We start from the raw sequence: 14,149 nt of genomic DNA on the forward strand, positions 1-14,149 counted from the left end.
AGTGGACGTGGGGAGAAGCATGCATGCAGAAAGGGAAGGATGGGATCGGGAGGGGTGGAGGGAGGGGCTTATGGGGGGGATACAAAATGAACAAAGTATAATTAATAATAATAATAATAAAGAAAAAAAAACAGAACATGGATGCACTGAAGTTCATCTTGTTTAACCAATGAGCTTTATTAGGGTTACTTGACAGGATTACAGGGAAGGAGCTGATTACAGGGGAAAAAAAAGAAACTCAAAGATAATTGCTATCAAAAAACTACAGCATAGCATGTGATACAGCTTATGTACACAGACTGCTGGAATGCACTGCCCACCTGCGGGCATACCAAAAGGTTAAAAGGTGAACTACCTTTGTGGCTCAGTTTGTTAAAACCCCATCTAAACAGCATAATTGATGTGTTTCTTCATGAAAGTTTTTCTTTCTTTTTGGTTTTTTCAAGACAGGGTTTTTCTGTGTAGTTTGCTGTCCTGGACTCACTTTGTAGACCAGCCTGGCCTCAAAGTCACAGAAATCCACCCTTCTTCATGAGAGTTAAATGCAGTGAATTCTGTCATATTCAGGGACTTTCTTGAAGCTATTTTGAGTGGTTTTATTTCCTGTCTTAGACACCTGCCATTCAGAATGGAATGTACCAGTCTCAAGGAAATGCAACACATTCACTGGGCTTCTCAATTTTGTATTCATTATAAAATACTTAAAGTTAAAAAAACTATTAATATTTAAATAAATGTTTCCACATTGTTGCATTTTCAGAAATTTTCCACAGCTTTTAGTATTTTCTAAGATTTGAATGTTACTTAAAAGGGTTCTCTCATGTTTACACTGACTTTCTAGTATGTAGTCTGCAGTGTTCCCCAAGGACATAGCTTGGATAATGTTGAGGGTTGGTCTCCTGTGCTGTATATTCAGATGCTGATTTTTGTGCCAAGATCTGGTTACAGTCTGAACATGGGCTTTGTAATGAATTGAACCATCTCCTGTATCAATGTCGTGTAAACAATTCTCCCCAATTATCTGATTGGTTAACAAAATGCTGAAGAGCCAATGACTGAGAAGAGTAGCCAGCCAGGGGTTAAGAGAGGAGCTGGCCATGAGAAAGGAGAGGGTGTAAGAGAAGTCGCTATGGGAGTTTCTCCATGATGACAGACCGATACAGCAGAGCCAAGATGAGACTGAGAATGGCAAGTAACTTGGGGCATATGGCTAGGAAGTAGTTAAAGTATCATAGAGAGTTAGAAAGATGAGTGCCTTAGTTGTGCTTAAAACTTGTTGAATAAATCTCACTTATTTGGCAGCTAGCTGGGTTAGAAAAACCAGACACTTTTAAATTTATTATAACAGGATAAAACATGTGCTACATTTTATACTAAGGACACTTTTCTCCATAGTATGAGTTTTCTGATGTTTTCTTAGACAAGAGCTGTAAGAAAACACTTCACCACATGCAACACATTTGTATGGTTTCTCACCTCTATGAATTTTCTGATGCAATCTAAGATATGAGCCGCTGGTAAAGGACTTCTCTCATTCACTGTATTTATAAGGCTTCTCTCCAGTATGAACTGTCTCATGTCTCCTAAGATGATGTTTCTCAAGAAAGGATTTGTCACATGCAGTACATTTATAAGGTTTTTCACTTCTACAAATTTCCTGATACAATCTAAGATAAGAGCTAGTGATAAAGGACTTCTCACATCCACTACATTTGTAAGGTTTTTCTCCTGTGTGACTTCTCTGATGTGATATAACACCCGAGATAGTGGATAAGGATTTGCCACAATCATTACATCTGTACAGTTTTTCTCCACTTTGGTTTCTATAATGGTATTCAAGTTGTGACAATGTATAGAACTTACTACATTGCTTACATTCATAAGGTGACTCACCTCTATAAATTTTCTGATATTTTCTGATACCTGAGCAGCAAATGAAGGATTTGCCATAATCAGTAAATCTGTAAGTTTTCCCTGCAATGTGTATTCGGTAATGTCCTTTAAAGTCTGATGTATCATACAAGCATTTACCACATTCTGTACATTTGTTGGGTTTTTCTCCATATTGGCTATTGCTATGTATGTAGAGTTGTGACAAAAGCAGAAAGTATTTACTACATTCTGTGTATTTATCAGGTTTCTCTTCTGTTGGAACTCCTTTATGTCCACTGAGGTGTGAGTATGTCTTGAAGCATTTTGCACATTTCCAGCATTGCTGTGGTTTCTTTCCGGTGTGGATTTCTTTCAATGTGAGTTTGTGTTGAGAGTCAAAATACTTATTATTATTATTTCTATTTTTTCATTCTTCCTTTTCAGTGCAGATTTGTAGATTTTGACTAATGATGGAACAGAAATTTAAACTGTTCACACAGTCTTCATATTTGAAAGGCTCTTCTCCAGTGTTTCCACTTTTATGGATGGTTAGGTCTGCTGATTCAATAGAGGCATCTCTGTGGTTTCCAAATTTGCAATTGTTGCAGGTTTCTATATCACATGTGTCATGAAGTATACACTGGGAGGATTCTTGAATCATTTTGCCAAGCTCATTACATTTGTAAGATTCCTCATGGATATTCACACACTGACGGACAATGTTCTTTGAGCTGTAATGCAGGACTTTCTTCTGTTTAACACACATGTAATAGTGCTCTGTAAAAAAATAGCACAATTAAAGGCAGTAAGGATTGATGTGAGTAACATATTCAATAACTGATGCTTCCGTAAGGGAAAAAAACAAAAAAAAAGAAAGAATGAATAAATAAAAGAAAAGTAAACTAGTGAATCTTATGAAAGAAGTGGGAAACAGTAAGATCTGGAGAGGACAGGAATTCCACAAGGAGAGCAACAGAACCAAAAAATCTGAGTACAGGGGTCTTTCCTGAGACTGATACTCCAACCAAGGACTATGCATGGAGATAACCTGAGACTCCTGCACAGAGGTAGCCCATGGTAGTTCAGTATCCAAGTGGGTTCCATTGTAATAGGAACAGGGACTGTCTCTGACATAAACTGATTGGCCTGCTCTTTAATTACCTCCCCCTGAGGGGGAAGCAGCATTACCAGGCCACAGAAGAAGACAATGCAGCCACTCCTGATGAGACCTAATTGACTAGGATCAGAAGGAAGAAAAAGAAGACCTCCCCTATCAGTGGACTTGGGGAGTGGCATTCATACAGAGGGTGGAGGAAGGGAGGGATTGGGATAGGAGGAGGGAGGAAACCACAGGGGGGATACAAAGTGAATAAAGTATAATTAATAAAGAAAAAAATGTAAAAAAAAAGAAAAAAGTAAAATTTTAAAGTTATGTTTATTTACAGAATTCCCATTATCTGGAATTCTCTAGAGAGTTCAAGAAACTCACATATATACAAAGCAGGTAAACACAAAGGATGAGAGAGGACTTTAAGATCATTCTTACTTTCTATCATACAACAAGGGCGTTTGCTCAACTATGTTTGCTCAACTTATTCCTAATAGCCAGAAACTGGAAACAACCTAGATGTTCCTCAACTGAAGAATGGATAAAGAAGTGGTAGAACATCTACACAATGGAATACTATTCAGCTATTAGAAACAAGGACATTATGAAATTTACAAGCAAATGTATCTTCCTGATTAAGGTAATCCAGACCCAGAAAGACACACATGGTATATAATCACTTATAAGCAGATATTAGCCATCTACTATAGGATAACCATATTAAAATCTACAGATCTAAAGATACTAAATGAGGTAGCCATTCCATTAGACCTGAGATGGTCACATGTGTGCAAGTCATGCTGGTTCACTATTCTTGTTGTTTTCAGCAGACACCTCCTGTTTTGCTTAGTTAAGCCTCCTGTTTTGCTTGGCTATGTTTACTTGGAAAGTCCCTTGTGGTTTACCTATATAAGTGGTATACTCTGTAATAAAGATGGCACCTTGATCAAAGCACTGTCTTAGTGTCACTTCTTCGTGTTCTCTTTCTCTTTTAATTCTTAGACCCCTGTGCAGGCAGTTACTATTGGTGGTCGCAGGCAACTACAGGTAAAAACAAAGAGGACCCTAGGGAGAATATTTAATTCTCATTCAGAAGGACAAACAGAATAGACACTGGAAGCTGTTGAGAGAACAGGAACAGGGAGGGAACAGGAAGGGAGCTTACCACAGATATCCACCCAGCAGGGGATCAAAGCAGACTGTTGAGATTCACAGCCAAACTTTGATCAGAGCACTGGGAGTCTTACAGAAGAGTGGTGGTGGTTGGGGGTGGATAGAAAGACAGGGAGGGAACAAAAGCCCCACAAGAACACCAACAGAGCCAACAAATCCTGGGCCCAAACAGTCCTGAGGAGACTGATGCACCAGCGAAGGACCATACAGAGTGATGATCTAGACATTCTGCTCAGATTAGCCCATAGGCAGCTCAGTCTCCATGTGGGGTCCCTAGTAAGAAGAACAAGAGCTGTCTCTGACATGAACTCTGTTGCCTACTCTTCTATCACTTCTTCCTGGTGAAGCAGCTTTGCCAGGCCTGAGAAGAGGATGCAGGCAGTTCTGAATATACCTGATAATTTGGGATCAGCTGGTAAGGAAGGAGGGCCCCCCCTTTCTGAGGACTAGGGAATGGAATACTGGGGAAGAGAGAGGGCAGGTAGGATCAGGAGGACAAGAGAGAGGGCTATGAATGAGATGTAAGGTGAATAAATTAATAAAAAAGAATACATTACAAAGTACATTGCAAAGTAAAATATAAATATCTTTTTTTTTTCTTTAAAAAGAACATTCTTACCTACAACGACTAGGTTACTGTAATTCTCCAACAACACATCTATGTACAAAGTCCTCTGAGCAGAGTCCAGAGAGTCCCACTCCTCATGGGAGAAGTCCAAAGCCACATCCTGGAATGTCAACAGACCCTGTAATGGGAAATTACCAATTTACCATGAGCTGCTGAATAAAATGCTTTCCTACATCAAAGAGACCTAAGAAATTAGAGACAGTTTTGTGATATAGGTGAGGGATGGATACTATTCAAAAGCAAGTTTTTGTTTTGTTTTTATATGTAGCTTTTGAGACAGGATTTCTCTGTGTAGTACTGGCTGTCCTGGAACTCATTCTACAGACCAGTTGCTGCCTCCCAAGTGCTGGAATTAGAGGTGTGCACCCATCACTGCCCTATGAACACCAGGTGAAAACAAGTTTTCTAAAGGTGCTACAGCAGTTAAGAGCACTGGCTGCCCTTCCAGAGGACCATAGTTTGGTTCCCAGCACACAGATGGCTCCATTCCAGTTGCATGGACTCTAATGCTCTCTTCTAAACTCTATAGCCCGGAGGCCCAGAGAGCACTCACATATACATTCAGCCAAATAGCCATACAAATAAAATAAAAATGAAAGTTAATTTTAATAAGGGATATTTTCTAGAATAATCATAGTCTGTATTATATTTCCCATTTGTGAAAACAGGATGACACAATAGTTTCACAATTAGCAAAGTTGTAAAAATAGAAGATATACATTTGACATCTAGATGCAGGAATGTACCTTTATGAAGGCTGTATTGAAATCAAACAGGATTACAGAGTTGTATCTCAGAGGGAAAAGTCATGATGAGCAGAATAATGCTTCCAAATTCCAAATTCTGTCAACCTTGCTCAAATATAGACACTATATCAATCCTGTCTGCAGACGGGCCTTACCTGACTCTATTCTAACACTCTCAGTTGAGATGTCAAGCCTTATGTACAATTCTGCAACCTTTCTAGAACAAAGAGTTAGAATATATACTACAGAACTCATGGGTGAATCAAAAATCAAAACAGGTTTTTATTCTTGTTAGTAACAGTAAAAAGTGTAACTTCAGTGTATACAACCCATGTTCCAAATAAATAGAAATATTTAGTGAAGCTATTTTATGAGAATATTTTGCCAACTATAAAGTAAAGAGAAAAGTCAGCATTAAACAGCATTAATATCATCTACATTTTTCTAAAAATATAATCAACCAACACAGATAAAAAAAAAATGTTCAGAAATTCAAAATGGGGTTTCACTATAGCATGATCAGAAAATATTTACAAATATAGGCCCTACATGACAATAAATTCAGATGAAGTAGAAAGATTTTCTATGTTCAAAGTTAATATTAAGTATATGAGAATGATACTATTAATTTTGAATTTATTGTGGCTTATGAGATTGACTCAATTAAAATTTTGAATTAATATTCAACTCTATTCTTTCCTTCAGTATTTGAGCTTAATTGTCTAACAGGATGTTGGGTTGCACAGATAAGAAACATTTATGATTTTTTTTATGATTCATTTTTTTTAAAAAACAGAAAGAATAAAGTTATATACTGGTTCCATAATGAATGTATACCACAAATGTGAGAACTAGAAAAGTTGCTCAGAAGTAAAGTGCATTTGTTGTTTAAAAGAAGGAAAATCCCAACCGTTCTATCTTTCCAATAGTCAGGGACCAGATGCTGGGATGAAAACCTGCCAGCTCGGAGAGGCAGAGAAAGTAACCAGCTAACCTTCCCCCTCAGCTCAGGTGTGGATGGAAAAAACCCCAAAGCTCACTAGCTCAACTGACGCCTAGGAGCAAAAGGCCAAAAACAAACAAACAAACAAACAAACAAACACACAAGGCCAAAGGCTTGCTAGCTCAAAGCCCAAAAAGCCAGGGAGCTGAGAAGCCAAAGCCTAAAGCCAGAGCTTGAGCTAATTCTCTTTCTTCTCCAGATGTCTTAAATACCCCTCAACTCAAAGTCCCTCCTACTTTTTAATCCCTATCAGCTGGTTTCCTGCTTAACTCTTGACCTAGGGTTAATTAACTTTATTAAATCCTGTATACAGAAAGCTCTCGGATGTGCTAGGGCTGAGAGAACTACACCATAATCAGGGGTTTACAATAAACAGAAAGTTCTTGGATTAAAAGTGTGTGGCAGGGCTCAACCACACGAAAGAAACAGGGTTTTATAGTTCACAATTTTGGGGTTCACAATGTGATCAAATATCCTGCAACAAGCATTTCCTGTTCCTGCAGAGAAAACCAGCCTCATTCTCTCTACACACATGGCACCCCATACAGTACCTGACTCCAGCACCAAAGGTTTGGTACACAAAGACTAGGACTCTACGGGCATCATGTAGTCATATAGTGCTCAGAAAAACATGCAGATGAACACTTACTTAAATGAAAATGTTTTTTACAGGAAGAAATGGAAACCTGTCCATTGCAACAATTCTTCAAAGTCTCTACATACATAATTTATAGCTTCTGGGAGTGGGAGGACCAGAGTCGGGGGAAGTCTTCCTCCTCCAAAAGAAAAGAGAGCAAAGCCATTAGAAAGGACATTTGCTTATGGTTAAAAATTGATGGCTTGTGCACAGCACCAAGTCAATGCTCTCTAGAAAAATCTTACTGCTCTATTCCACATGATGCAATACAGAGGTGAAGCCAGTCGTGCTTACACCCTCTCCAAAAAATAAAAGACAAAGAAAAAATACTTCTCTGTCTATTGAGAACTTCACACCAAGTATTGTTATCAAGCAACGTCATGAGCAAGACCTCTCTTGAGACAAACAGATTTCAGGTGTCAACACACCCATTATCATTGTGTAATATCAAATGCAAAAGAGAATCCAATATATAGAAATTTGCATCTCCTCACAGAAACACCAGCTTTATGGCAAGAGAATCCCACCTATTCTTTCCATTATCCGTACTTTATGATGCTGAAAATCTAGTACCAGGACTCAAGACAGCGAGTCTCTTCTAATTCTACATTTTCATAACGTGCTCAGTCATGTAAGACAACGTGTAAAGCTTTGGCATGTCCTCTTTCATAAGCCTGGTTCTGGAAAACTGACCATCCCTATAATGCAACCCATGTGGTACTTCAGACCTACCTTCCAGGACACAAGTCTATCCTGTGTAAGAACTGGGCATCAATATATTTCATTGATGATCTTTCAGAATTGCAGGTCTTAACTCCATGAAAAATATCTGGACTCATAGAAATAATCTAGGGATGCTACAAAGGGACAAGACTGTGCTATATACTTAAAGACCCAATCTTGATAATCAGAGAAAAAAAAAGTCATAGGAAATAAACAGCTTAGATAATCCAATGATAAATCTGATTTATAGGCTCATAGATTTGAATGTTAGGTCATCAGAGAGTGGCACTATTAGGAGGTATGGCCTTGTTGGAGAAAGTGTGTCAATGGATAGAGGTGGGCTATGAGGTTTTCAGAAGTGTAATCCAAGTCCAGTGTCTCTTTCTGCCAATCCAGATACAAAACTCTTATCTCCTTCTCTAGCATTATGTCTGCTGGCACAACAGCATGTTTCCTGCTATAATGGCAATGGACTAAACCTCTGAACCCGTTTTCCCTTATAAGAGTTACCATGGTCACAGTGTTCTTCACAGCAACAGAAACCGTAACTAAGAAAGATGACATTACCAGAGGAAGAGAAATAAAGGTTTACATGGTTTCAATACTAAAAATGATTTTAAAGAAATGTGGACATAACACTGACCTGGAGAGCATTTCCAATAGAAACATCCATTCTTCCTTTTGCTTTTCTCTGAATTTCTGTTTCAGGACCAAAGACCAAGAGTCTTCTTGGCATTTCACATCAAGGTATCAAAACTACAAAGCTAAAATTAATACAACTCTGTTACAGACATTGCCAAACCATATAAAAAGACCCCAAACCCAAAATGATGCTAAAGATCTTGTCAACATTTCTACAGATAGGAGAGCATGGAAGGATACATTCTGAGTGATAAAAGAAAATAACTGAGCATTATCATTGCACCCCAAAACATGGGGTCTTAAAATTCCTGGAAGAGATAGGGTTATAAAACAACAAAGGTCGGCCACTCAAGCACCACTGCTGACTATAATTAGAGGCAAATAATACATCAAAATTCAGAGAGAAACTATTAATAAGAACACAGAAAATAAGACATTTTACATTAAAAAATAGCTAAAGGAGAACTGAGGAGTAGCAGACTATGTCCAACACATAAAAACAGCAAACTACTATTTTAATCTGGAGGGGAAAAATACTACCAGTAATTAACCTCCCAGAATATTAAAACAAATAAAACATATATAACAACAACAAAAAGTCCTGCAATACGAAAATCTCAGAAGACATGGAAATGTCATGAGACAAAGTTCAGGAAGATCTTTAGATAAACTTCTAACACAACTAGGAAGAAATGAAACATGGCTGAACACAGTGACAGGCATTTGTGTCACAGGCCAACAGTACAGGGCAGAGAAAAAATGAACAGCACTAGTAAAAACAGTGTATGGAGGTGAAGATGCTCATGTTTTCCAGTCTTACCGAATCCAGAGCCCTAAGAAGCGAATAAAATGTAATTAATGTAAAAAATAAAAATTTAATTTAAAAAAGAATGGGCTAGAGAAATCTGAGTAAGACAAAGGATAAAAAGGAGAAACAGTAAAAAGCAAGATTTCAAACTCTTTTAATGATGATGGTCATACACAAACCACCACACAGAAATTATGAGACTATCTTAAACTTCCTAAGTGCTTTAAGTATTTTTGAAAACACAAAACTAGATTCCAGTTCCAGTGCCACATCCCTTGAGGCCCTCAAGGGAAACCTGAGGAAAGACAGCACACCTAGCTGAGGAGAGATCTGCACTGTCTCCTGCACACCCCATTCTGGGTCCTGTGCCTCATCCCCTGGAAGCCCTCATCAGCCACCTAGGAAACAGAGGTGAGATTTTGCACCAGGCCACTGGGCAAACAAACCAGCAGTAAGCTACGGCTGGCTCCCTGCACCCTCCATCTAATGGACCTCACCCCTACCTGCATTCCCACAAGCCAGTAGGCCCCAGGGACTACCAGGTGAGACCCCAATTCCCTAGATTGTCCTATTTTCCCAGCAAACCCAGCAGCAGAGAGACCTGCCTTGCCCTGGCACACTCCATTTGTGGTCCAGTGCCGTGATCCCTGGATGCCCTCTGTGACCACCTGGGGAAAACAGGCTACAGGGCAAACATAGCAGAGGTGAGCTATGCCTGGGCCCCTCTACCCTCCATCTACTGGACCCCACACCTACGTACATTCCAGGAAGTCTGTAGTCCCCAGGGACCACCAATGTGCATTCCAAGGAGTCTGTAGCATGCAGGGACCACCAGCTAATACCAGAGGCAACCAGATGGCTAAAGGCCAGTATAAGAACACAAATAACAAGCATCTGGGCAATATGTCAACACCAGAACCCAAGCATTAGTCTACCAGCAAGCCCAGGATATCTTAACACAGTTAAGTAACAAGAAAATGACCTTAAATCCTGTCTCATGAAGATGATGCAGGCCTTTAAAGAAGAAATTAATAAATCCCTTAAAGAAATATCAGGAAAATACAATTAAACATGTAAAGGAAATGAATAAAACTGTCCAAGACCTGAAAATGAAAGTAAAAGCAATAAAGAAAGTACAATCTTAAGGAATCTGGATATAGAAAACCCAGGGAAGAAAACAGGAATAACAGATGCAAGAGTCTCCAACAGAATCCAATGTGGTCAAGTCAAAACACATCAGCCTGGCCTAGTGGTGCAAGCCTTTTATAACAGCACTGGAGAGGCTAGGGCAGGTGGATCTCTGAGATCAAGGCAAGCCTGGTCTACACAGAGAGTTCTAGAACAGTCAGAACAGTCAGGACTACATAGAGAAAGCATCTCAAAAGAACAAAAAAAAAAAAAAAAAAAAAAAAAAAAAAAACCAAGTCTTCAATCCTAGTAAAGATCAATGTTTAAAAAGTGTCTTCTCAAGAACCTGGAATGCTGACATCAACAGTAGACAGAAAACAAAAGAATACATAAAAATCATGTGAATACTGACTCACTGCTAGCATGTTCTTCTTCAAACATGTGAAAGAATATAAAAGAAGAATTCAAAAATATAAAAAGACTCCAAATACCATAAGCATTTTTTCATAGAGAAAAATCTCCCAAAGACTTATAAAAATATGAGAAATCACAAAGAATTCAAAAATTGTGAGAGAAAGACCAAAGCCAGGGAGATTTCAAAATATATTAAAATTACAGATATGCAAAACATTGAGAGTTGACATGGAGATAGACAACAGGAAATATCAATGGGAAGACAATGTAGATGGAGGTTAATACAGAAATCTTATCAGAATCTTCCTGGCATTATTTTAGGAAACAAAGAAATTAACCCTAAAAGATAGGTAACGTGAAGGAACTAAAAAATGCTCCAAAATTCTAAGAGCAGCAAAACCAAAAGGCTTCAGTGGTTCTAACTAAACATTATAGTAAACTTAGAGTAATGAAACCACTTATCATTGGTATAAAAACACAACCAGTGATGTGACTAGAAGAGGGACCAGCATCACTCATATGCAAAACCAAATTAAATTAATTTTCCTCTGAGTATTAATACTTACACACAGATTTTTCAAACACCTACAATAGGATAGCCCTAATACTGTTTTCAGTGGAACTCTCTACAAACATTTTGAATGCAATAGAATCTAGCAAAAACAGTTTTTACTGCCACTTGAGCCCTTCCCTGTCCCTTCCTCAATCCCCCTAACACTCCTGCATCCTTTATACTGCCTCCTCACTCTTCACCATCCAAGGCTGTTTTGTTTTTTTGTTTTGTTTTGTTTTGTTTTGTTTTTGCTTCACAGGTGAGCAGGTCTGGCTTAGCAGTATAAGACCTGCATAAGAGAAAAAGAGTGTGCAGAAAGCACCTGGAACTTTTCATGGAATGAAAATGGAAGATGCTAACACCCACCATAATAATAAACATGAAGCAAAGATGCAACATCACAAAAGGGGTCTTGTCTCCTCTAAGGATTTCACTTTACTCTGTGAGATGTGAGGCTCATTCACACACAGCATGACAGTATTCCCTGGAACCCTGAGGAGTAGCTAGGTGACTACTGCAATTCTGCAACAGGAGATGGCCTGAACAAAGGATCTAGGGTTCCCACTCCTGTAAGAAGCCCACTGTCACAGCACTGAATGTCAACAATCCTTGAAATAAAAAAAAAAGTTAGGCACGTCCACGGGCAAAGAGCTTTTCTTGAACCAAGGAGACATTTTTCTGACATGGATGAGTGATCATAACTATTCAAAAGATGCTTTCTAATTTTATTTAATCTATGGTGGATTTTTTAATAATAAAAATACTGTGGCCTGATACACTCTCACAACACTGACTTGCCTGGACCAAAGGTGTAACATTAGAACTCAGCATCTAAATATGTAAATATTAAGCTGTATTTACATCCTAAACTGCATACATCTCAGACCGAAAATTAATTGACAGTAAACAGTTTGCTTATCAAAAGTTAATGATGAGGTTCCAAGAGGGCGGCGAACAGTAAAAGTTAATGTTAACAGCCATATCTGTGACGCTCAAAAAGGTATATTTTCTGATTTAACCAAATCTGCACTGGTTCCTCGTGTGATTTTTATCTATAAATCTCTCAGAAAATGTCTAGTCTCCTGGGATAAAGGCCTCTCGAAAAAGCAAGTGCTAAAACAGCAGAGCTAGAAAGCATGAATAAATTTAAACCACAGGAGCTCTGTAATTGACACAATACCAAAGAACCATGTTTGCAAACACCAGAAAATACAAACGTTCTGCCAGATTTTTTATTAATTATTTAATGACTGAATATTCTAGCAACTGTAACATGAAAAAAAAAAAAATCACGATAAGACTCGGTTCGTAGGAGCTCACATTTACCGAGAAGACAGATATGCGCAACAGAATTTTGAAAGCTGTGTCCTAAGCACCTCAGAGAGTACAGCCGGCTCAGCTCCCGCCCGTCCCACCCCGCGGCTCCTCTGACCTGGAGGTCCCAGGGCATCCGGGCCGAGGTTTCCGGCGCCGCACTGGCGGCGCTGCAGGAGCGACTGGTGACTCCAGGCGGCCTGTGCGGTGCCTGCACCTAACAGGAGTTTTCGTGTCCCAGGAAATATACGGCCGCGGCATCCCACCCTCCACTTCCGGAACATGGGGACCCCAGGAACCACAGAGAAAGGAGGAATTTCCTGTCTCTTAGGCCTGGTTCCCCGGAGCCACACCTCCCGGACCCGCCAAATATACAGGGTAACACATTTCCTCTAAACCGGCCTACTACAGGCTCTTTTACTTAATTAGCTTCCCAACTGCAGCTTTTGTCTCTTAAAGTCTTGAGACCAAGTAGCTGTGCCTTCCCTCCTCATCTGGAACCGCCCCTCCCTTTCCACCTCAGCTGAGTCTCCTTCCATTTAGCCTAGCTGTCAGGCGCCCTGGACCCGCTCTGCACAGCCTTCCCACATGCTTACAACCAGCCTAAACCAAAACTGGATCTAGCAGGACTCTGCACAGAGGGATCTGACCCCCACCCTGGTTTCTGGACCCTTCAGATAAAGTTATCCCTCCTAACTTCGCACCGTGGGATGTCAGGTAAAAACACAGCTAGAGACAACCAACACCCTTAATTCTGATGCTTAGATACCATTCTCAAAACAAATTAAAGCTAAGACAAAAACGTCCTTAACAAAAACGTCTCAAAGTATAAATTATATCTGTACCCCCTAAAGAGAACAATTTAAATGATATCCAATACATAGAAAAAAAGTTGTATTTAAGATGGTCAAAACATCTAAATATGTGAATCAACTCAAAAAGGATAGGAACAAAATGATTCCTGGAAAAGAAAATACTTGTAAAACGAGGACAATTTCTTAGTGATACTGAATTCAGTAAGTAGTTAGAAACATCGATAAGATGTTTCTGAAATCAAACTGAAATGAAAACAGATGAAAAGTGCAATTGGCCTGCTAAAACTCAAAGAGATAGGATGGGTGACAGAATATCAGGCTTGAAGACACAGTAGAGGAGCTGGATAGCAAGTGATTAATTAAAATGTTCCACGCAAGTAGCATTAGTTAAGAGCAAAAAGGAAATTACAGCTGCACAGTCTACACTTATATGAAATATTCTAAACTTTTGACAACTCATTTTGGAGACCTTTGCTGAGAACCTGGATAATCATTTCCATCATTCTGCAAATAGAGTGACACTTAAAAGCCATCTATATCTTTCCCTGTTATTTTAAAATAAAATCTCAAACGTTCAATTTTACC

At 39.1% G+C, this 14,149-nt stretch overlaps 1 protein-coding gene and 1 pseudogene across 1 annotated transcript; both read right to left on the minus strand.

Annotated features, from left to right (window-relative positions):
- Positions 1-419: 419 nt before the first annotated feature.
- On the minus strand, positions 420-2,296 carry LOC132647199 (zinc finger protein 665-like; annotated as a pseudogene).
- LOC110540520 (zinc finger protein 54-like) lies at positions 420-13,157 on the minus strand. The gene is made up of 4 exons (XM_021627281.2): positions 12,868-13,157; positions 8,534-8,654; positions 4,773-4,899; positions 420-2,649 (listed from the first exon to the last, which is right to left on the minus strand). The coding sequence occupies exons 2-4, from the start codon at positions 8,624-8,626 to the stop codon at positions 2,300-2,302; spliced, it is 570 nt and encodes a 189-aa protein (XP_021482956.1). The 5' UTR covers positions 8,627-8,654; positions 12,868-13,157; the 3' UTR covers positions 420-2,299.
- Between the last annotated feature and the right edge of the window lie 992 nt (positions 13,158-14,149).

Source organism: Meriones unguiculatus, chromosome 14 (genome assembly GCF_030254825.1).
Source record: "Meriones unguiculatus strain TT.TT164.6M chromosome 14, Bangor_MerUng_6.1, whole genome shotgun sequence".
Lineage (NCBI taxonomy): Eukaryota > Metazoa > Chordata > Mammalia > Rodentia > Muridae > Meriones > Meriones unguiculatus.

Coding starts and splice junctions, on each gene's coding strand:
- LOC110540520 (XM_021627281.2), bottom strand. CDS start 8,626: ATGCCAAGAAGACTCTTGGTCTTTGGTCCTGAAACAGAAATTCAGAGA. Junction 4,900..8,533: donor CTATTGGAAATGCTCTCCAG/GTCAGTGTTATG, acceptor TTCCCATTACAG/GGTCTGTTGACATTCCAGGA. Junction 2,650..4,772: donor CAGTAACCTAGTCGTTGTAG/GTAAGAATGTTC, acceptor ATTTTTTTACAG/AGCACTATTACATGTGTGTT.